This window comes from Prionailurus viverrinus, chromosome B4, assembly GCF_022837055.1.
Source record: "Prionailurus viverrinus isolate Anna chromosome B4, UM_Priviv_1.0, whole genome shotgun sequence".
Classification (NCBI taxonomy): Eukaryota; Metazoa; Chordata; class Mammalia; order Carnivora; family Felidae; genus Prionailurus; species Prionailurus viverrinus.
The window spans coordinates 78,254,661-78,277,346 of NC_062567.1; the positions used below are offsets into that span (position 1 = coordinate 78,254,661).

Sequence of the window (22,686 nt, forward strand, 5' to 3'; positions counted from 1 at the left end):
ACAACAGGTTTTCAAACAAAATTATATAAAAGAAAGAGAAAACTTTAATAATAGGTAATGGGAAGTTATGGACCTATGGGCAATGCCACTAACAAAGAACATAGTCATGCCATGCTTAAGGACGTTGTTATTTTATTGGGGATTAAACATTGTTTGAGATGTTTACTTTTGGGCATTGTCATTGATAGTTTTATTCTTAAAATACATCTTCTTTCCTAGACTGAAAGAAGAAGAATTTGAATCTCTGCAGTGTCACATGAAAAAGTTCACAAGATAGAAAAGAAATATAAGTTCAGGTAAGAATAATTATAAAGCAATCTTATCTATTTTTGCCACATAAAATAGCCATGGACATTTTCTACATGCTTAAAAGATATTTTTTTGAGTATCAGAATGTGGTATGCCATATATTAAAGATTATCAAGGTGAGAAGAAACCCCCATGATTTATATTCCATTGCTTGAGGGAAAAAGCATGGCTAAATCAGACTGGCAATATGATAACTGATTTTTAAATACAGTATTAGTGACATATATTCTATTATCTCTTGTTCTCTCTCCTTTCCACTGCTTAGAAGACCTCACAGTCATAAAAATCCACCATTATCACTGTTTTGAGTATTTCATACCTAATATTAACTATTTTTAATTCATTTATGAACAGAGATGAATCTTTCATCATCCATATTCTCTAATTTTGTATAAAAGCAATAAACAATATTATCTTACTATATTTTATTACTCTAGGTTAGACTCATCACCTTTTCCTTAAAGGTACATTGACAACATTTTCTGAACCAAAAATCGTGACACAATTTGGTCCAAATATAATATGGAGCATTTAATGTGAGGATTGTCCATACTAAGGTTGCTGTGGTCATAGACCCTCATAGCTAAAACTTTTATTATCCTTAGTTTGGCATTAAAAAAATGTGTTCTTGGGGTACCTGGGTGGCTCAGTTGGTTAAGCATCTGATTTCGGCTCAGGTTATGATATCACGGTCGTGAGTTCAAGTCTGGCTTTGGGCTGCATGCTGACAGCTCAGAGCCTGAAGCCTGCTTTGGATTCTGTGTCTCCCTCTCTCTACCCTTCCTCCACTTGACTCTGTCTCTCTCTCTCAAAACTAAATAATAACACGTTAAAAAATGTGTTATTTCAAAAGCTAGCAGTGAATTTATTGTTGAGCATTTAGTAATGCATTAAATGTAGTTATAATACTGTAATAAATATTTCATATCTAGTATCATTCCATGCCATAAATTAGTATTGCATTCATTTCTCTTTATCTTCATAGTCAGTGATAAGCACAATACTTGGCACAGAATTGATGCTCAAAAATATTGAAGAAACACATTAATGGATAATAATCAGACAGATGAAAATGCATATCTTTGAACTATTAATAGCTTACTTTTATTGATATAGCATCAAAAAAGCAACACCTGATTTGTATATGAACTTAAGAGTTTTTCTCCTGATCTATCTCCTTCTCTACCCCCTTCTCCCTTTTATTTATTTATTTATTTATTTATTTATTATTCTTTTATTAAATTTTTTTACATTTATTTAGTTTTGAGAAACAGAGTGAGACAAAGCGTGAGCGGGGGAGGGGAAGAGAGAGAAGGAGACACAGAATCCGAAGCGGGCTCCAGGGTCTGAGCAAGCCCTCAGCACAGAGTCTGATGCGGGGCTCGAACCCACTAACTGTGAGTTCATGACTGGAGTCGAAGTCGGAAGCTCAACCAACTGAGCCACCCAGGTGCCCCCCCTTCTCCTTTTTAAATAAGCCCAAAGGGCAAGATCTATGAAGCTTGTGCCTCCTTGCAGAAAGAAGATTTATGTATGAAAAAATTTTAGCATGTCTTTAAAGGGCTTCCTATTTTCTTTAACAATCATCTTTTTCCCATTCCAACCAAACCAGTAAACGATGACTGATGCTTGAAACTGCTCTATTCAGCTTTATGCCTAAAAAAAAGGCTTTATTCTATTACTTCTAGAATAAAATATAATCATTCTCATGTATGTTAACCTGTAAACCTAATTTATTCCCCCACTTCCTAACAAAACCATATTACTATGCAATTACTTGAATGGGTTTCAAATATATAGCTGGTGAGTGGAGTGAGGAGAGAGAATAGTAATATATTTCATTAATATTTCCCCCCCTTGTTTTGAATCTATATGAATTAATTTCGTGTCCTTCTTTGACAAAGTTGTTGGGAGAGGAAACAAATGAAAGAAACAAAGAACATCACGAAAGCTTTTGGATCTGAGGGATTTTTGTGGACAATTGAAAAACAAAAAGGTAAACTTCTTACAATTGAAGAAGGATAGAAAGTCAAGGAGCAACTGAGTACTGTCTAATTTTGATTGCTCCTAAATCATCCATTTTAAATTTACTAAAGACATTTTGTGGATTATTTGCTGTTTTTCATTGTTCACACCTCTCCTAGAAAACACGAATGACACCTGGTTTAAATGCCACCAAAGAGGAAAAGATGTGTGAGGGAGGTCATTCTTAATTGACAGTGAGTGTGTTGTTTCATAGATAAATAACAAAAAAATGTTTCAAATGAACTAAAGTTGCCTTGGTTGCTTAGCAAGTCACCCAAAACCAAACAGATTAATTTAGATGCTGCTAGAAAATCAACATTTATTTTGAAAGCTACTGAGCTTTTGCTATCAGGTTACGAGTTTAATAAAACTTGCTATCTAATCTATTTTTTTTATACAAGCAGGCTTTTGGTTTGTTCCTCACTTGGAAGTTTCTAATTTTCTTTCAAGTTCAGAAGTTGGAGATGACATGGATTTCTTGACAGACTTATTTGAGAAAAACAGTATCAATAAACTTTATAGGATAAAAATTATGAAGGCATCGATCACATTTTACTTTCTCATGTAAATAAAATTAGATGATTTCCAGAAGTTGAAGTCTGATTTTATTTTTAAAGATCTCAAGTAAGACAACTAAGTCTTTAGTAACTTACTTGCTGTTGTAAGAGCTCTTTTTGAAAGAAAGTTCATATTATCTTGAAATGAACTTTTAGCTTCCTTTTCTTTCATTAATTATTTTTATTACTGTGTTGAAACAAAGTATTATTACAAAAAATAAATATAAAATTTTAAATCAAATTTAACGAAGTGTCTTTTTCTTAGTATGAAGAGTTAGACTTTACTATTTAAAAAAAATTTTTTTTTAACATTTATTTATTTTTGAGACAGAGAGAGACAGAGAATGAACAGGGGAGGGGCAGAGAGAGAGGGAGACACAGAATCTGAAACAGGCTCCAGGCTCTGAGCTGTCAGCACAGAGCCTGACGCGGGGCTCAAACTCACGGACCGTGAGATCATGACCTGAGCTGAAGTCGGATGCTTAACCAACCAAGCCACCCAGGCGCCCCAGACTTCACTATTTTTGAAATCACAAATGACATCTCACAAACCACCCATATGACAAGGTAGTTAGATATAAGGAAATACCACATTTTGTTGTGTTGAAATTAACAGTAAACTTGAATAATACATATTTCACTTGGAGTTCAAATTCTTGTTTGAACCTTAACCAGTTGTGTTACCTTAACCAGTTGTATTACCTTAGGCAAGTCTAGTATCTTTCTTTAATTTACTCATGTGTGTAAACTTAATGGTGTAATAGATTTGAGAGTATTCTTCAACTATGAGGTCTTTTTAATGTGAGTGTTATGTGTGATGAGAGAGAAATAGTGGAAACTTTATGTGTTGACTTTCTGTTATACTTTTAAGCAGAAATTTGCCATGGGTGACAAGGGAGGAGACAACCACTCAGAAGTGACTGACTTCATTCTTGTAGGCATCAGGGTCCGTCCAGAGCTCCACAGTCTCCTCTTCCTACTATTCCTGGTTGTTTATGGGATGGTCCTTCTGGGGAACCTTAGTATGATTGGCATCATTGTGACCGATCCCCGGCTGAACACACCAATGTATTTCTTCCTAGGCAATCTCTCCATCATTGACCTCTCCTACTCCACTGTTATTGTACCCAAAGCCATGGTCAACATCCTATCTCAGAAAAAGACCATATCCTTTGCAGGCTGTGTGACTCAGCTATTTCTTTATGCACTTTTCATGGTCACCGAGGCCTTTGTCCTGGCAGCCATGGCCTATGACCGCTTCATCGCCATCTGCAATCCACTCCTCTACACTGTCCGCATGTCAAGAAGCCTCTGTATCCAGTTGGTGGCTGGTTCCTATCTCTGTGGCTGGGTCAGTTCCATCCTTCAAATCAGTGTAACATTCTCAATGTCTTTCTGTGCCTCCCGAGTCATTGATCACTTCTACTGTGATTCAAACCCCATCGAGAAGATCTCCTGTTCCAATATCTTTATGAATAAGATGGTGTCATTCAGTCTGGCTGTCCTCATTATTTTGCCCACAATAGTTGTTATTGTGGTATCTTACATGTATATTGTGTCTGCAGTTTTAAAAATCCGCTCCAGTGAAGGGAGGAAGAAAGCCTTCTCCACTTGCAGCTCACACCTGGGAGTTGTCAGTTTGCTCTATGGAACTGTTTCCTTTGTCTATCTCACACCTCCAAATAACCCTGAACTTCGTAAAGTGGCTTCAGTATGTTACATTTTGTTCACACCTATGCTGAACCCTTTAATCTATTCTCTGAGAAATAAAGATGTTAAAGATGCCATGAAAAAAGTCATATGGAAGCAAAAAGTTTTACTTTAAATCTGCTTCCACTTGTTTTGCTGTTTCTTGCCCCAGTTGATTTTGTCTGCTTGATCTTCCAGACTCAAGCGTTTAAAGCTAGGGTTAATTTAAAAAATAAACACCCCCACTAAAGAAAAACCCACCTTTAACTGTTTTTATTCCGCAGCATTAATAAATAATATCCTATAAGGAAAGCTCCAAACAACATATTCACTTTTTCGCAAGGCAATGTTAAATCTGAAAGTTCTGGACACCATGAAAATTTGCTGCATTTCTACAAAGAGTTATGAATTTCTCATTCTCCAGGTAATACATTGTTACATACATGGGGAAGTATAGAATTTTATAGTTTCTCTTCCTTGTTTGCCAAGGTAAAATTGAAGTACAGAAAATACCTAGTATAATGATTAACTCAGAAACTGTGTGAGCCAATGGTTTATATGCAAATGATACTCCATATAAATGTTAGTGTTGTATCTTGTTTTCGATGTCATGCAAAATATTAGAAAGCATGTGCATAATGAGGAGGAAAAGGAAAGGTAAAATAACCAGCGATCTTTGTTAAATTAAAGTGGCTAAAGTAGAAGAAATATGTGAAAATTGCATTGATTTTGTAAATTAAGATATTCTATTTGACTTTCCTTGAATGGTACGGCCATTTCTACTTTGCCGTCACACAACGAAAACATTTTAGGATGTTTATGATATTTTACAATTCATGTCCTCTATCGCTCGGATAATAAAAATTATTGGTAAAGGGTATGCAGTTAGTGAAAGCACCATATTGAAATGAAGTCAGCTTGAAAATCTCAGTTAAAAATATCACAAGGCCTTCCAATAACCTTTATGAATAGTTGGATTATGTGTGTACATGCATGTGTTATGTTTGTGTATGTATGAGTGTGTTCATTTTTATTTTTCTATTTTTATTTTTTAATGCTTATTTATTTGAGAGAGAGAGAGAGAGAGAGAGAGAGAGAGAGAGAGAGCATGAGCAGGGGAGGAACAGAGAGAGACACAGAATCCAAAGCAGGCTCCAGGCTCAGAAGTGTCAGCACAGAGTCTGGTGTGGGGCTCGAACCCATAAACCATCATGACCCCAGCCGAAGTTGGAAACTTAGCCGACCGAGCCACCCAGGCGCCCCTGTATGAGTGTGTTTATTAGTTTGGTGAAGGGGTAATAGAAATATGATTAATCCTAAACATCAAATGTCAATTGGGAGAAGAAGAGTGGTTCATCCCACAGATTTGAGAGGTATCGAGGGAAGACCAGTTCCAGAGAGAGTCATAGCAAGTTACTGTTTTTACAACTATAAGTAATACTTCTACTACATAATCAATGCTTACATCCAGACAATAGCAAATGTGAAAAATACTCCCATCCTAAGAAGTAAAATACAGTGAATAGTTTTGTCCGTGTACTTGGTATTGTGAAAACCTAAAATATGAGTATCTTATTAGGTCTTTTTTCAGCTTTAGTTTAGACAGGAAGCCTTCTTTGATGAATGCACAAGGACATGCATTTTGTGTGTCAATGTTTGTTAGGGTAAGAGACTTGATATATAGTTATTCTTAATTAAGAGATAAAGAGAGAAGCAAAATGATTTTAAAAATCAAGGTTATATTTATCCTCTCCATCTTAAACCTGTGAATGAATTTACCATTTTTCTTGGTACTCAGATGCTACTGTTTAATTGATATTCAGAAAAACATCATTTGAGAGCAAAATAGGAAACCAGATCGGGTTGGGAAAGTGATTGTTGGCATTGATTGTTATTAGTCTGGAAAACATCCTTTTAGGCTTAGGTTTTACTTATTTCCCTTGGATGCCCGTTAGTGTTACAACATTGCTCTGTGGTAGATCTAACAAGTGTGGGTTACTAAGGACTGCTGGGAAACGATTAGAATATTGGATAAGAATATAGCCTAGATGTGTTTGCTTGTTAGTTTTTAGTCTGGTCGATTCTATTTCTTGTTTTATAGCCATAACAGAGAACAGTATTCCAGTGCGTAACTTTCACGAGTGGCATTGCTGAAACCACTTCCAATGTCTGAAGGAATCTGAGAAAGTTGAAAACCAAGGCATAATACTTTCAAAGGTGCTAAATAAGATCCCTATACTTTTCTTTTAATTTCAATGAACATTTTCCGTAGTAGCTTTTTTTCTGAGTCTTGTATGAAAAGTAGTGCCTAATTTATATATCTTGTTACTTGTGCCATTAAGATCCCATCAGGACACCCCAATGTCTTATCAACATTTTGTTGGCTTTCATTGACAAGGTCTTTTTTTTTAATGGTACATGGATTGTTTGTGAAACACTGATATATCCGAGTGACTTTGAAGATTACATTTTGCGACATATACATCATAAGTTGTTATTTAGAGTGGACTTTAAAATTATACGCAAAAATCCATATGAAGAAATCTTTTAATAGTGATACTGTCTTGAGAGGCTGAAGATTGAATTTGCTATCTCAAACATTGTTTGTACTTATTTGTACTGTATGATTCATCTTCCTTGATTATAAGTTTTTGGACATGCACATATATTTATTGTTCTGTAACATCATGTATTGCATTTTGTCTTTAAATTTTATGTATTGTCGATGTTGACCTAACATTTAGTGTAACAATGCAGAACTTTGGTGAGGGCATTTATAATAATATTTTCTATTGCCAGGATGCTAACATTCTCTGACTTAGATAGTTACAAATGATAATTAAGCACTGATTGGAAACCTCACTAATATAAGTTAAAATGACTACATTAAGCATCTGTGGATAAACTCCCAAAGCTTACTTCATTGTCTTTCATTATGATAGTTTCAACTTCATATTATGAAATTTAAATTGTTATGGTGATTGGAGAAGCTGAACTGAATAGATACTGTAAAATGTAATGTTGAATTAATATTGGACTGTTATTCTTACTCTTGTGAGTCAAGTATGAGATGTCACTTTGCCCAATCCCCTGAAAGCAGTATAGATCATAAAATCAATAAAAGTTTTGAGTATGTGTATGCTATTCTTCTAGAGATGTCTTTGAGCACAAATCTACTTACTTGTGAGGTCTGGAGAGGGAGGGGCAGGAGTTGGAAGAGATGGGATAAGAAAAAGGCAAAATATCCTGGAAGTGAAAACATGAAAACATTTCAAAGTAATTTCTTAATTATTATAACTTGGTAAAGAAAAAAGACAAAAAAACAAAAAACTTTAATCGAAGACTGGTTTTTATATTTGTTACTGTAATTAAATATGGATTCTAGATTTTTGAAATGGGTTCTTCTTCCCTTATCAACATTTAAAATTCATCCATTTATTCACACTGTTGGCACCGTGGTGACTGTCACCAGTTCCTTCAATAGAATGTCTTGTACTTAGGTGTCTTTTGTGACAACTTACAGGAATTAACTTTGGATGACTTAAGCAACAGCTAAATAATTAGATATATAAATTTTGTTTGGCTCTGGCTGCACATCCACAATTGTAAGGCTGGAGAGGATGAGTTGTTAGTCAGTATTCCAAGAAATTAGACAGTGGAAAATAGACAAAGAATTTCTAAGTAGGATCCAAACTTGTCTAATGCCACACTATTGGAAATATTTACTTCACAAAGTTCAGCTCTTTGTCTCTCTGCTGATTAGTTCTGAGACAAGATCTAAATATTTTTAAAAGTCCAAAAAATGTTTGGTATATACTTTTCTTCGGTGTTTGTCACCTGAGAATTAGTTACCAAAATATTTAAGGAAGGCTTGTTGGGAGGATTTCAGTTCACACCTTACTCAAGAGTATTGAGCCTTCTCTACATTCTAGTGGCTGTGTGTGAAGCAACTCAGTCTAGGAATTGGAGAATGAACATGATCTGAGTCATGGCGGCTTAAGTCAGGTCTCCCCCTCTCTCTACCTCTCAGAAGACGCCCGCCCATTGATTTTATTCCTAGACACCTCATGATTAACTAACCTTACGTGGAGATTATTGTATCACATTCATCCTTTTTTGACTATTAAGCCAGAGCTGCTACTATCACGTTAACCAAATCTTCCTTTGCTCTCTCAGTCAGATGCCACAATTTGAGCTCTGTCACTGCCCTGCTTCCAGTGAAGTCAGGGAGCCACTGAACTTTAATGTCTCCCACCAACATCTTTCGAAGCATCACAGATGCTTTGAAGGTTACTGGTTTTTCCCTCTGTCACCTGTGCAGGGAAAATTTTCTGACATCTGTGGGGCACCTAACCAGGGTGTATGAGACCAGAACATCTATGGTTAATCCTCCTCAGCATCACTATCTCCTAAAGAGATTGTATTTCTTTTTCTAAGGTTTTCTCAAAGTGTTTCTAGTGTCCCAGCTTTTTAAATGACATCCATTATTAGTTAACGTTTTGGATTTATCAATCCAGCAAACTATTAGTCCTCTACTTATTTTCATGAACCAGCTCTTTAGTTTTCAAATCTCTGGTAAGTACAAATTCTACCCAATATCTTTCCCCCTCTCCAGTAAAAAAGCCTTCAAAATTTATTCACACCAACATACTTTGCATTTTGCCAGTATGTATCCAAAAAATATTCAAAGTTTTAAGCCATTTTCCAAAAAAGTCTGCATCTGCATTGGAACAGCATTCCTGTCTCAGAATGCTGGGTTCTGATTCTAGTAACTGTGCTCACAAAAATTAGGAGTAGGATGAAAGGGGAATTTAACCTCTTCCTTCAAGAAATGTCCTCAGGAGTAGTAACATCTTAAAGTAAGTAGGAAAGAGCTCCAACAGGGATATGAGTGGATTTTGTTTCCTATGCAAAGGTGGTTGGGGTAGAGTGTCAAAAATATCAGGGGGGCCTGGGTGGCTCAGTTGGTTAAGCGTACGACCCTTGATTTTGGCTCTGGTCACGGTCTCACGGTTGTGAGATCGAGCCCCATGTCAGTCTCTGCGTTAAGCGTGGAGCCTGATTAAAACTCTCTCCCTCCCTCTCCTTCTGCTCCCCTCTTGCTTGTGATCTCTCTCTATCTTAAAAAATAAAAAAATAAATAAACAACTAAGAATAAAAAGAAATGTCAGGATATTCCAAGTGTTTTAAGTAATCTTACATACCCAGATGGGCAGAGTTTATTTGTGTAAGAGATATTGGAAGTATGAATTGACATATTTTGCAGTCAAAAAACCAAAAGAAATCACACTCTGGGGGTGCCTGGGTGGCTTACTTGGTTAAGTATCCGAGTTCGGCTCAGGTCATGAACTTGTCATCCATGAGTTCAAGCCCTGCATCGGGCTCTGTGCTGACAGCTCGGAGTCTGGAGCTGCTTCAGATTCTGTGTCTCCCTCTGTCTCTGAGCCCCTCCCTTGCTTGCACTCTGTCTTTCTCTGTCTCTATGTCTCTCTGGCTCTCAAAAAGAAATCAACATTGAAAAATTAAAAAAAAACAACAAACGCCAAAGCATACTCTGGGATTGAATTTTCTGGTGTTTCTTCTCTGCAACTATAAAACATAAGAGATCATCTTATAGAGCAACAGAAGTTTCCTGTACAGAGGTGTGAATTTAAAAATCTGAGCTTAATTTTTGTTTTAAGTTATCAGAAGTACTCATACTATGTTGCAGGCCTTGAATCAATGATACCATGATTTTGTCTCATGATGGTGACTGTATTGCCTACCACGTTCTCGCTTTCATGGGCATAGGGTTCTATTTAACCATTTATTTAATATGATAAGTTAGTAGGCAATTTTGCCACAAATAATGTGAACATATAAGTTCTATTCCCAATATAAAATAGAGTTTCTTCTTCTTATATTTTTGACTAATTTTACCTGATGTAGTTACATCTATGTACTCTGAAACCAATTTTGGGTATTTGTTTAGAGTTTTGGGTGCAAGTAATAAAAACCGAGTTCAGGAACCTAAGCAGAAAGTTATTTATTAGAAGGCTAAATGTATTGGTAATATACAGAATTGATAAAGAGGCAGAAGAAAAAGATTGAAAATAGGTCAAGACCAAACACACTGCAGAGAATGAAGTAGGACATTCAGTATGGTATAGCAGGGAGTCATTTGAAGAGAATGTCACAAGCCGGAAATAGTAGTATTGTCTGAGTCACTCTGCTGACTTCACATTCTGGTGAGGAAGCATTGTCTGGGCCTTCCTTTGTTATGAGCCCATCCACTTACCGAAGGAAGATGGGACACCTAAATTGAGTCCAGCAGACTCTATCAAATTGGAAACGGTTAATGTCTCAAAAATAAACCAGGCATTATTAAGAAAGGGGAAATAGAAACCAGAGAGCAAAAGACCAATACCTAGCCACTATACAGTTACAATTTCTCAATTCTTAGAGGACATTCGATCAGAGCGATGCGTAGATAATAATAATTTTGTCTTAAAATGTATTATTGTTGGGCTGCCTAGCATCTTAATGCCTTCTTCTATGCGGGAAACTTGCTAGTGTACAGTTATTGGTGGGAAGCTTACTGTCACTACTTTTTATGGAAATCTGAAGATTGAGATGTTTGTCTCTCTATTCCTGGAAACTAGAACATGGGTATATGACCAGGAGTCAGACAACTTGCTGCTCTTGTCTGGGACTTTGAATTTGGAGAAAACTCAGCAGTTTAAAATGAACACTGTTGGTAGCAATGACAGGATCTAATGCACGAAAAACTTTGCACTGTTGCTTGTGGTGGCATTTCACTGTCCTGAAGTACTGATGATGGTGACACAAGGATGGTTCCCAATACAGAGCAGCATGGTGGTGGCATTTTTGGTTGTGAGTCTGGATGTCCAGAATTAGTTTCTACTCACTTTCTGAGTCAGGTTTTCTACCTTTCTGTAGATTTTTTTGAATTTCCCCTTATGTATTTATTTTTAAAAACAGCTTTATTATGGGAATGCAAGCTGGTGCAGTCACTCTGGAAAACAGTATGGAGGTTCCTCAAAAAATTGAAAATAGAACTACCCTATGACCCAGCAATTGGACTACTAGGTATTTATCCAAGGGATACAGGTGTGCAGTTTTAAAGGGACATAGGCACCCCAATGTTTATAGCAACACTATCAGCAATGGCCAAAGTATGGAAAGAGCCCATATGTGCATCGATGGATGAATGGATAAAGAAGATGTGGTATATATATACAATGGAGTATTACTCGGGAATCAAAGAGAATGAAATCTTGCCATTTCCAACTATGTGGAGGGAACTAGAGGGCATTATGTTAAGTGAAATTAGTCAGAGAAAGACAAATATCATATGACTTCACTCATATGAGGACTTTAAGAGACCAAACAGATGAATATAAGGGAAGGGAAACAAAAATAATATAAAAACAGGGATGGGGACAAAACAGAAGAGACTCTTAAATATGGAGAACAAACAGAGGGTTTCTGGAGGGGTTGTGGGAGGGGGGATGGGCTAAATGGGTAAGGGGCATTAAGGAATCTACTCCTGAAATCATTGTTTCACTATATGCTAATTTGGATATAAATTTAAAAAATAAAATTAATAAAAAACAGCTTTATTGAAGCATAGCTGATATAAAAAACTGGACATATTTAATATATGCAATTTAATGAATTTGGAAATATGCATACACCAGTGAGGCCATCACTATCATCAAGGTAGTAAACATACCCATAACCTCCAACAGCTTCCTCCTGCCCCATTTTTGTTTGTTTGGTTGGTTTGGATTTGTTTTGCTTGCTTGGTTGTTTTATTTATTTATTTATTTAATTTTTTAAAAATGTTTTTATTTATTTTTGAGACAGAGAGAGACAGAGCATGAGCAGGGGAGGGGCAGAGAGAGAGAGAGAGGGAGACACAGAATCCAAAGCAGGCTCCAGGCTCTGAGCTGTCAGCACAGAGCCCGACGTGGGGCTCAAACTCACCAACCGTGAGATCATGACCTGAGCCCAAGTCGGATGCTTAACCGACTGAGCCACCCAGGCACCCCTGCTTGGTTGTTTTAATGGTAAGAATACTTAACATGAGATCTACCCTTTAAAAAATGTTAAGTATACCGTATGAATGGTTAACTATAGGTACTTGCTAAGTGAAATAAGCCAGCCACAGAAGAACAAATACTACATGATTCCTCTTGCTGACGTCTCTAAAATAGTTAAGCTTATGGAAACAGAGTCAAAAAGGGTTCTCAAAGGCTAGGGGAAAGGAAAATGATGAGTTGTCATTTTCTAGGGATCGAGTGTCAGTTATGCAAGGTGAGTCAGTTCTAGAGATCTGCTGTACAACATAGTGCCTATAGTTAACAATTCAGTATTGTACACTTAAAATTTTAAGAGGGTAGATCTCATGTTATATGTTCTCCTGATTTCTTTAACCATTCTTCTATTGTTGAGTGCTCACTTCGTTTATGTTTTTGCTACTAAAAACTGCTCTAGTAAACATCCTCTGCACATGTCCTTACATACTGTCAGGGTTTTTTCTGCATGAAATACATTACCAAAAGCAAGATTGTTAGAACCAAACTTTCATGCATCTCAATTTTCATAGATGTTTCTTAACTGTTTTCCATAAAAAAATATGTGTCATGTTGACATTAACAATGCAGGCATTTCCTTGTCTTACATCACACCCAACACTGGGTGCTATCAATCTTAATTTTGTCAATCTGACGGGTAAAGAATACATTGTTCAGACACTTCCAACACCTTTGCTCTTATTGTTCTGATATTTGAATGTGTAACTTGGACACAGCACATAGTCGTGTTGTTAATTTGGTCAGAAGATATTTGCCTTAAAAAAATTTTTTTTTAGACATTTATTTATTTTTGATAGAGAGAGACAGACCACAAGTGGGGGAGGGGGCAGAGAGAGGGAGACACAGAACCCGACGCAGGCTCCAGGCTCCGAGCTGTCAGCACAGAGCCAGATGCGGGGCTCGAACTCACAAACCACGAGATCATGACCTGAGCCAAAGTCAGACGCTTAACTGACTGAGCCACCCAGGTGCCCCAGATATTTGCCATTTGATTGCTATAGTTAGCCAAATTACATCTTATTTTTTGTAACACTGATTTTTGGATTTATTTCTTTGACCAGATTTTGTGATTTCTGTTTCTGTGTGTCTTGTTTTTTCTTCCTATCATCTTTTGGGTTGGTTATTTTTAACATTATTATTTTTAGTATTTATCTGAGAAATTTCTGCAGGCTCATTTAACTTATCTAGGGTCAATTACTAAATGTTTAACATTTTCCTAAACAATACAAGGCCTTAGAGCTCTTTAATGACTTCATTTTTTACTCGGTTGCTTTCATTTTAGTCTTGTCTTACTTTTGAAACTTATATAACATTGCATAATATTATGGTTCATTTAAATTTATCAATCAACTTAATCCTTTTTTTATTCATCATTCTTTTGCCATCACATATGCATTTGGGGATCACACTCCTCTTCCTGAAATTGGCCTTTAATATTTCTGCCACAAAATATTGTTTTGAAATATTATACACATTCATTTAAACTTAACTTGAATGAAAGCAAACCTATTCTGAAATTGTTATGCTTTGTTAATTTGAGGAGGAATGAAATGATAAAGAATCTTGGTAGAGATAACTAATTGGTATATTGCATATATTTATACATATATATACATATATATACACACACACACTAGGCTTTCCACAGGCAACATAATGTTTGAGATTGCAACCAATTGAATGAAGGAGGAGATAAGAAAATTTAGCTCTTTTCTATTAAGCAAAATATTAGAGAAATTTGCAAAAATGGAAAACAATGCTACTTGGGTGCCTGTGTGGCTCAGTTGGTTAAGGTTCCAACTCCTGATTTGGCTGAGGTCATGACCTCATGGTTCATGAGTTTGAGCACTGTGTCAGGCTCTGACAGCACAGAACCTTCTTGAGATTCTCACTCTCTCTCTCTCTCTGTGTCCCTCCCCCACTTGTTCTCTCTCTCTCTCTCTCTCTCTCTCTCAAAGAAATAAACTTAAAAAAAACACCCCAAAACACACAGCAAAAAATCTCAATGTTTCTCTTCTTACTATTTTGTTTGGACCAAATAGCTATTGTTCATAAAATGTTATTTATGCTAACATGAAATGGTCTATTTTTACTTTTCTTTTAATAATTGGAGTCCATTCTTTTTTTTCTGTGAACACTTATTTTCCAGTTATTTTAAACAAACCATACATACAGAAGAAAATTTAAACTTCTCTGATGACTTATTTACATTGTCCTAAGTACTAATCACAATGTAATCTTTAAATTATTTGCTGAGACCTGGGGAAGATGGCAGTGTAGGAGGACGCTGGGCTCACCGCGTCCTACTGGTCACTTAGATTCCACCTACACCTGCCTAAATAACCCAGAAAACCTCCAGAAGACCAGAAGAATGGAATCTCCGGAGCCAAGTGCAGACGAGAGGCCCACAGAAGAGGGTAGGAAGGGCGGCAAGGTGGTGCGCGCTACACGGACAGGCAGGAGGCTAGCCGGGCGGAGGGGCAGCCCGCCGGTCAAGCAGAGCCCCGAGTCTGGCTGGCAAAAGTGGAGGGGCCAGATGAAGTGTGTTCTGACAGCAAGTGGGACTTAACATCTGGAAGGTTATAAGCCAACAGTTCTGCTCGGAGAACAGGAGGGCTGGAAGACAATGGGAGGGAGAGTTGTTGAGCCCCGGACAACGGAGCGCAGCTTGGTGGGGAACAAAGGCACTCTTCAGCACCATCTCTCTCTTCCATCGCCCTAAAAGAACCGGTTCCTGCCAGGGAAGTTGCTTGCACTGAGCAAACACCCAACACTGTGCTTCTGCGGATCCATCCCTCCGGTGGGTCTCCGAAGGTTCCAATTCTTCGCAGGGCCGCAGGGCACCTCCTGAAGCAGATCTCCAAAGGAAAAGCGAGCTGAGCCTGCCCCTCCTGCCCCTGTGCACTTTGCCGACCCACCCCAGCTAATATGCCAGATCCCCAGCACACCAAGCCTGGCAGTGTGAAAATAGCCCAGACGGGCCACACCACCCCACAGTGATTCCCACCCCTAGGAGAGGGAAAGAGAAGGCACATACCAGTCTGACTGTGGCCCCAGTGGTGGGCTAGGGGGAGATATCAGGTCTGACTGTGGCCCCGTCCACCAACGCAAGTTATTCAAGACAGCACAGGGAAAGTGACCCGAAGTGCCGCACCACTCCAGGGACTATCCAAAATGACGAAATGGAAGAATTCCCCTCAAAAAAAGTCCAAGAAATAACGACAGCTAACTAACTGATCAAAAACGATTTAAACAATATAACAGAAAGTGAATTTAGAATAATAGTCATAAAATTAATTGCTGAGCTTGAAAACAGTATAAAGGACAGCAGAGAATCTATTGCTACAGAGATCAAGGACTAAGGAACAGCCAGGAGGAGCTAAAAAATGCTATTAATGAGCTACAAAATAAAATGGAGATGACCATGGCTCGGATTGAAGAGGCAGAGGAGAAAATAGGTGAACTGGAAGATAAAATTATGGAAAAAGAAGAAGCTGAGAAAAAGAGAGATAAAAAAAATCCAGGAGTATGAGCGGAAAATTAGAGAACTAAGTGATGCACTAAAGAGAAATAATATATGCATAATTGGTATTCCAGAGGAGGAAGAGAGAGGGAAAGGTGCTGAAGGTGTAATTGAAGAAATCATAGCTGAGAACTTCTCTGATCTGGGGAAGGAAAAGGCACTGAAATCCAAGAGGCACAGAGAACTCCCTTCAGACATAACTTGAATCGATCTTCGGCATGACATATCATAGTGAAACTGGCAAAATACAAGGATAAAGAGAAAATTCTGAAAGCAGCTAGGGATAAATGTGCTCTAAAATATAAAGGGAGACCTATAAGACTCGTGACCGATCTCTCTACTGAAACTTGGCAGGCCAGAAAGGAATGGCAGGATTTCTTCAATGTGATGAACAGAAAAAATATGCAGCCGAGAATCCTTTATCCAGCAAGTCTGTCATTTAGAATAGAAGGAGAGATAAAGGTCTTCCCAAACAAACAAAAACTGAAGGAATTTGTCACCACTAAACCAGCCCTACAAGGGATCCTAAGGGGGATCCTGTGAGACAAAGTACCAGAGATATTGCTACAAGCATGAAACCTACAGATATCACAATGACTCTAAACCCATATCTTTCTATAATAACACTGAATGTAAATGAACTAAATGCACCAACCAAAAGACATAGGGTATCAGAATGGATAAAAAAACAAGACCCATCTATTTGTTGTCTACAAGAGACTCATTTTAGACCTGAGGACACCTTCAGATTGAGAGTGAGGGGATGGAGAACTATTTATCATGCCACTGGAAGTCAAAAGAAAGCTGGAGTAGCCATCCTTATATTAGACAAACTAGACTTTAAATTAAAGGCTGTAACAAGAGATGAATAAGGGCATTATATAATAATTACAGGGTCTATCCATCAGGAAGAGCTAACAGTTATAAATGTGCTGAACACGAGAGCCCCCGAATATATAAAACAATTACTCATAAACATAAGCAACCTTATTGATAAGAATGTGGTAATTGCAGGGGACTTTAACACTCCACTTACAGAAATGGATAGATCATCTAGACACACGGTCAATAAAGAAACAAGGGCCCTGAATGACACATTGGATCAGATGGACTTGACAGATATATTTAGAACTCTGCATCCCAAAGCAACAGAATATACTTTCTTCTCGAGTGCACATGGAACATTCTCCAAGATAGATCACATACTGTGTCACAAAACAGCCCTTCATAAGTATACAAGAATTGAAAACATACCATGCATACTTTCAGACCACAATGCTATGAAGCTTGAAATCCACCACAGGAAAAAGTCTGGAAAACCTCCAAAAGCATGGAGGTTAAAGAACACCCTACTAAAGAATGAGTGGGTCAACCAGGCAATTAGAGAAGAAATTAAAAAATATATGGAAACAAACGAAAATGGAAATACAACAATCCAAACGCTTTGGGATGCAGCGAAGGCAGTCCTGAGAGGAAAATACATTGCAATCCAGGCCTATCTCAAGAAACAAGAAAACTCCCAAATACAAAATCTAACAGCACACCTAAAGGAAATAGAAGCAGAACAGCAAAGACAGCCTAAACCCAGGAGAAGAGGAGAAATAATAAAGATCAGAGCAGAAATAAATAATATAGAATCTAAAAAAACTGTAGAGCAGATCAACAAAACCAAGAGTTGGTTTTTTGAAAAAATAAACAAAATTGATAAACCTGTAGCCAGGCTTTTCAAAAAGAAAAGAGAGATGACCCAAATAGGTAAAATCATGAATGAAAATGGAATTATTACAACCAGTCCCTCAGAGATACAAGCAATTATCAGGGAATACTATGAAAAATTATGTGCCAACAAACTGGACAACCTGGAAGAAATGGACAAATTCCTAAACACCCACACTCTTCCAAAACTCAATCAGGAGGAAATAGAAAGCTTGAACAGACCCATAACCAGCAAAGAAATTGAATCAGTTATCAAAAATCTCCCAACAAATAAGAGTCCAGGACCAGATGGCTTCCCAGGGGAGTTCTACCAGATGTTTAAATCAGAGATAATACCTATCCTTCTCAAGCTATTCCAAGGAATAGAAAGGGAAGGAAAACTTCCAGACTCATTCTATGAAGCCAGTATTACTTTGATTCCTAAACCATTTATGTGGCCCTACCTTGCCTTTCCTGTGGAAAAGCCAATAAAACCTATGGTCTAAGCCCTCCACCTCTACCTAATTTGAGGAGGGAGTATCATGAAGTGCTTTTATTCAACAATAACCCATAGCTGATGAGGACTTCCTGAGTTCCATCTTGGGGTCTTCCGCATGGTCCTCCAAGGCATAGGGTAACCCCTGCCCCTTTCCCCCTTCTTCCTGGGACCTGTGAGCAAAATAAATTTTCTTCTAAGCCTCCTTGTTTCCTTCTGCGGCTGCACCAACTTTACCATGTCGTATCCAACAGGCATATTCTTAGAGCAATGAATCTACAGTTAGTAGCAGAAATATTCCTGGAAATCATTCCCAGCTAGGATAGCTAGCATTGCCTTATTACATATAAGTGTGACTGAGAAACATAAACTATACCTCACTGAAAGTTTTTAAAATGTATTCTCAACTCAAAGTCCCATTACCTGGATCCAAAATGCAATTGCTACTTCAATACTACCTGACCTGAAAGGAAATATCAGAGAATGCAGCCAGCAGGTTTAATTGATTGCAGGTAACATATTTTTGCAATTTTTAAACACATTGCTAGATAAACATATTGCTAGGCGCTCCCACCCCTTAAGTGACTTCAAAGGGGATCCTGCAGGTTGGGGCCCTTAACCCTGTGCTTCTTCAGCTTCATGACGAATATGCCTCTGATCATGGCATATCTTTCATCTCCTTCATGCCTTATTTGATATCTTTCGCTCACTTTATAGTGTTCTTTAAAAGACCTTGTTCTTTAAAAGGTCTTGCACACATATTAAAATCTATTTCTAAATATAACCTAATTTTTATTATAAAAGGGATATTTTCTTTCTCTATTACATTTTCTAATTGCTTTCTGTTTGTATAGAGAAATATTATCTTGAGCACATTGACCAAACTCATGTATTAGTCCTCATAATCTCATACAGATTTTTTGTATATTTTATTGTATGGCATTGTGGGCAATTATTTTGCTATATTAATACTTTTTACCCCGTTCCAATTCTTATGTGTTTTCCTTACTGCATTAGCTATCACCTGCAGTGAAATGTTGAAAGACAGTGCTGATCACAAACATCCTTAAGTTGCCATGACTAAGGTGAAATATTTATGAACTTTTACTATGATTTTCAGTATAATGCTTTTGGAGAAAAATGTTTAAGTTAAGCAGCATTCTTTCTAGGCCAGTGCAGTAACAGATCATTTTTCTATATCATCCAGGGCAATCATATGTTCTTGTCCTTTAATCTACTGATACTGGGAATGAAATGGATTTTTCTCATGCTGAATCTTTACATCTTTACAAAAAATATCTCTCTTGTGAATAATATAAGTTTTATAATTTAATGTCTCATGTCTTTCTCAATTTTTCTTTCCAGACTATTGGTATAACTGTGACTCACATTTTTTGGTCTATTTTTCTTAATATATAGGGTATATTATATGAGTTAAGTATCATTTATTTATTTTTTATTCCCTGCAAAAGAATGCCTTTATGCTAGGCTGCCCTGTAAAATCTTCAGCATATGATAGGTGACGTGAGATCTTTTCAACATTTAAATTTCTTCTTTACTAAAATTTTGTATTTTGTAGAAAGATTGTATTTTGAAATTTTTTATTTTTGTAGAAAATTATTCTTTTTTTTCTTTGTAATATGTCATTCAGAGTTTCTGTTGTAATTAAAACTATCTATTGATTTGTAGAGTTGAGATATATATATTTATATTTTTTATATTTATTTACTTTCCTTTCTGATTTGCGAGAGAATGAAAATAAATGCTTATGATTTGGAAGGTCATTTTATTATTTAGTTTCATTGTTATAATTTTAAGGTCATTAATTGTCACCAGGTTATTTCTTCCCTGTTATTTTTATTCCTAAACACTTCATAAGTTATATTTTTGTGTTATTTTAATATATATAAATTATTTGGATGCTTTATTATTAGAAAAGCTCTCCTACCTGTGCAAAACTGCCCATTATATACCCTTATGATATTACTTATATCAATACATTTGTAATATTAAATGTGAAGTTTGGGCATAGATTTGTAGTCCCATCATGACTTTGGCTACACTATACTGCTATATCTGTTAGGTTTTTCCCAACTACTATATTCTTAATTTACTATAGTATTTTTGTTGTAGAAAAATCTCCTGTCAGCAATATATAATTGGACTTTGTTTTACATTTTTAGGTATTTCAATCCAACTTAGAGTGCTTTAAAAATAATCATAGAGCAGCATATAGATGGGTCTTGTGTTTTTATTCATTCCATCACTCTATGTCTTTTGACTGGAGCATTTAGTCTATTTACTTTCAAAGTAATTATTGACATGTGTATATTTATAGCCATTCTGTTACATGTTTTATGGTTGTTTTGTAGTTCCTGCCTCTTGCTCTCTTTTGCTCTCTTGTCTCATGATTAGTTACTTTATTCTTCTCTCTTTTTTAATATAATTTATTGTCAAATTGGCTAACATACAGTGTGTAAAGAGTGCTCGTGTTTTTTGGGATAGATTCCCTTGGTTCACTTCTTACGTAAAACACCCAGTGCTCATCCCAACAAGTGCCCTCTTCAATGCCCATCACCCATTTTCCTCTCTCTCCTGCCCCCATCCACTCTCAGTTTGTTCTCTGTATTTAAGAGTCTCTTATGGTTTGCCTCCCTCCCTCTATGTTTGTAACTATTTTTTCCCCTTTCCTTCTCCCATTGTCTTCTGTTAAGTTTCTCAAATTCCACATATGAGTGAAAACATGATATCTGTCCTTCTCTGACTGACTTATTTCACTCAGCACATTACCTTCCAGTTCCATTCACGTTGCTGCAAATGGCATGATTTCATTCTTTCTCATTGCCAAATAGTATTCCATTGTATTAAACCACGTCTTCTTTATCCACTAATCAGTTGATGGACATTTGGGCTCTTTCTATAATTTGGTTATTGTTGAAAGCGACTGCTATAAACATTGGGGTACATGTGCCCCTATGAATAAGCATCCCTGTATCCTTTGGATAAATTGCTAGTAGTGCTATTGCTGGGTCATAGTGTAGGTCTATTTTTAACTTTTTGAGGAACCTCCATATGGTTTTCCAGAATAGCTGCACCAGTTTGCATTCCCACCAACAGTGCAAGAGGATTCCTGTTTCTCCATATCCTTGCCAGCATCTCTTGTTTCCTGAATTGTTCATTTTAGCCACTCTGACTGGTGTGAGGTGATACATCATTGTGGTTCTGATTTGTATTTCCCTGATAATGAGTGATGTTGAGCATCTTTTCACGTGTCTGTTGGTCATCTGGATGTCTTCTTTGGAAAGTGTTTATTCATGTCTTTTGCCCATTTCTTCACGGGATTATTTGTTTTTTGGGTGTTGAGTTTGGTAAATTCTTTATAGATTTTGGATAATAACCCTTTATCCAATATGTCATTTGCAAGTGTCTTCTCTGATTCTCTTGGTTGCCTTTTAGTTTTGTTGATTGTTTCCTTTGCAGTGCAGAAGACTTTTATCTTGATAAGGTCTCAATAGTTCATTTTTTTAAACGTTTATTTATTTTTGAGACAGAGAGAGACAGAGCATGAATGGGGGAGGGTCAGAGAGAGAGAGAGGGAGACACAGAATCTGAAACACACTCCAGGCTCTGAGCTGTCAGCACAGAGCCCGACGCGGGGGTCGAACTCATGGACCGCAAGATCATGACCTGAGCTGAAGCCGGATGCTGAGCCACCCAGGCGCCCCTCAATAGTTCATTTTTGGTATCATTTTCCTTGTCTTTGGAGACATGTTGAGCAAGAAATTGCTGCAGCTGAGGTCAAAGATGTTGTTGCCTGTCTTCTCCTCTAGGTTTTTGATGGTTTCCTGTCTCACATTTAGGCCTTTCATCCCTTTTGAGTTTATTTTTGTGTATGGTGTAAGAAAGTGGTCTAGTTTCATTCTTCCGCATGTTGCTGTCCAGTTCTCCCAACACCATTTGCTAAAGAGATTGTCTTTTTTCCATTGGATACTCTTTCCTGCTTTGTCAAAGATTAGTTGGCTATACATTTGTAGGTTCAGTTCCAGGTTCTCTATTCTATTCTATTGGTCTATGTGAGTGTCTTGTGCCAGTAACATACTCTATTGATGATTACAGCTTTGTAATACATCTTGAAGTCTGGGATTGTGATGCCTCCCACTTCGTTTTTCTTTTTCAACATTACTTTTGCTATTCAGGGTCTTTTATGGTTCCATAAAAATTGTAGGATTGTTTGTTCTGGCTTTGAGAAGAATACCAATGCAGTTTTGATTGGGATTGCATTGAACGTGTAGA

General features: G+C 37.1%; 1 protein-coding gene across 1 annotated transcript; it reads left to right on the forward strand.

Moving 5' to 3' along the window:
* Window positions 1–3,774: 3,774 nt before the first annotated feature.
* LOC125171018 (olfactory receptor 9K2-like) lies at window positions 3,775–4,716 on the forward strand. The gene has a single exon (XM_047868048.1). It carries the CDS (start codon window positions 3,775–3,777, stop codon window positions 4,714–4,716), a length of 942 nt encoding a protein of 313 aa, XP_047724004.1.
* Window positions 4,717–22,686: the final 17,970 nt, after the last annotated feature.

What these genes read in the sequence shown, in the direction of transcription:
- LOC125171018 (XM_047868048.1), top strand. Translation starts at nt 3,775, where the DNA reads ATGGGTGACAAGGGAGGAGACAACCACTCAGAAGTGACTGACTTCATT.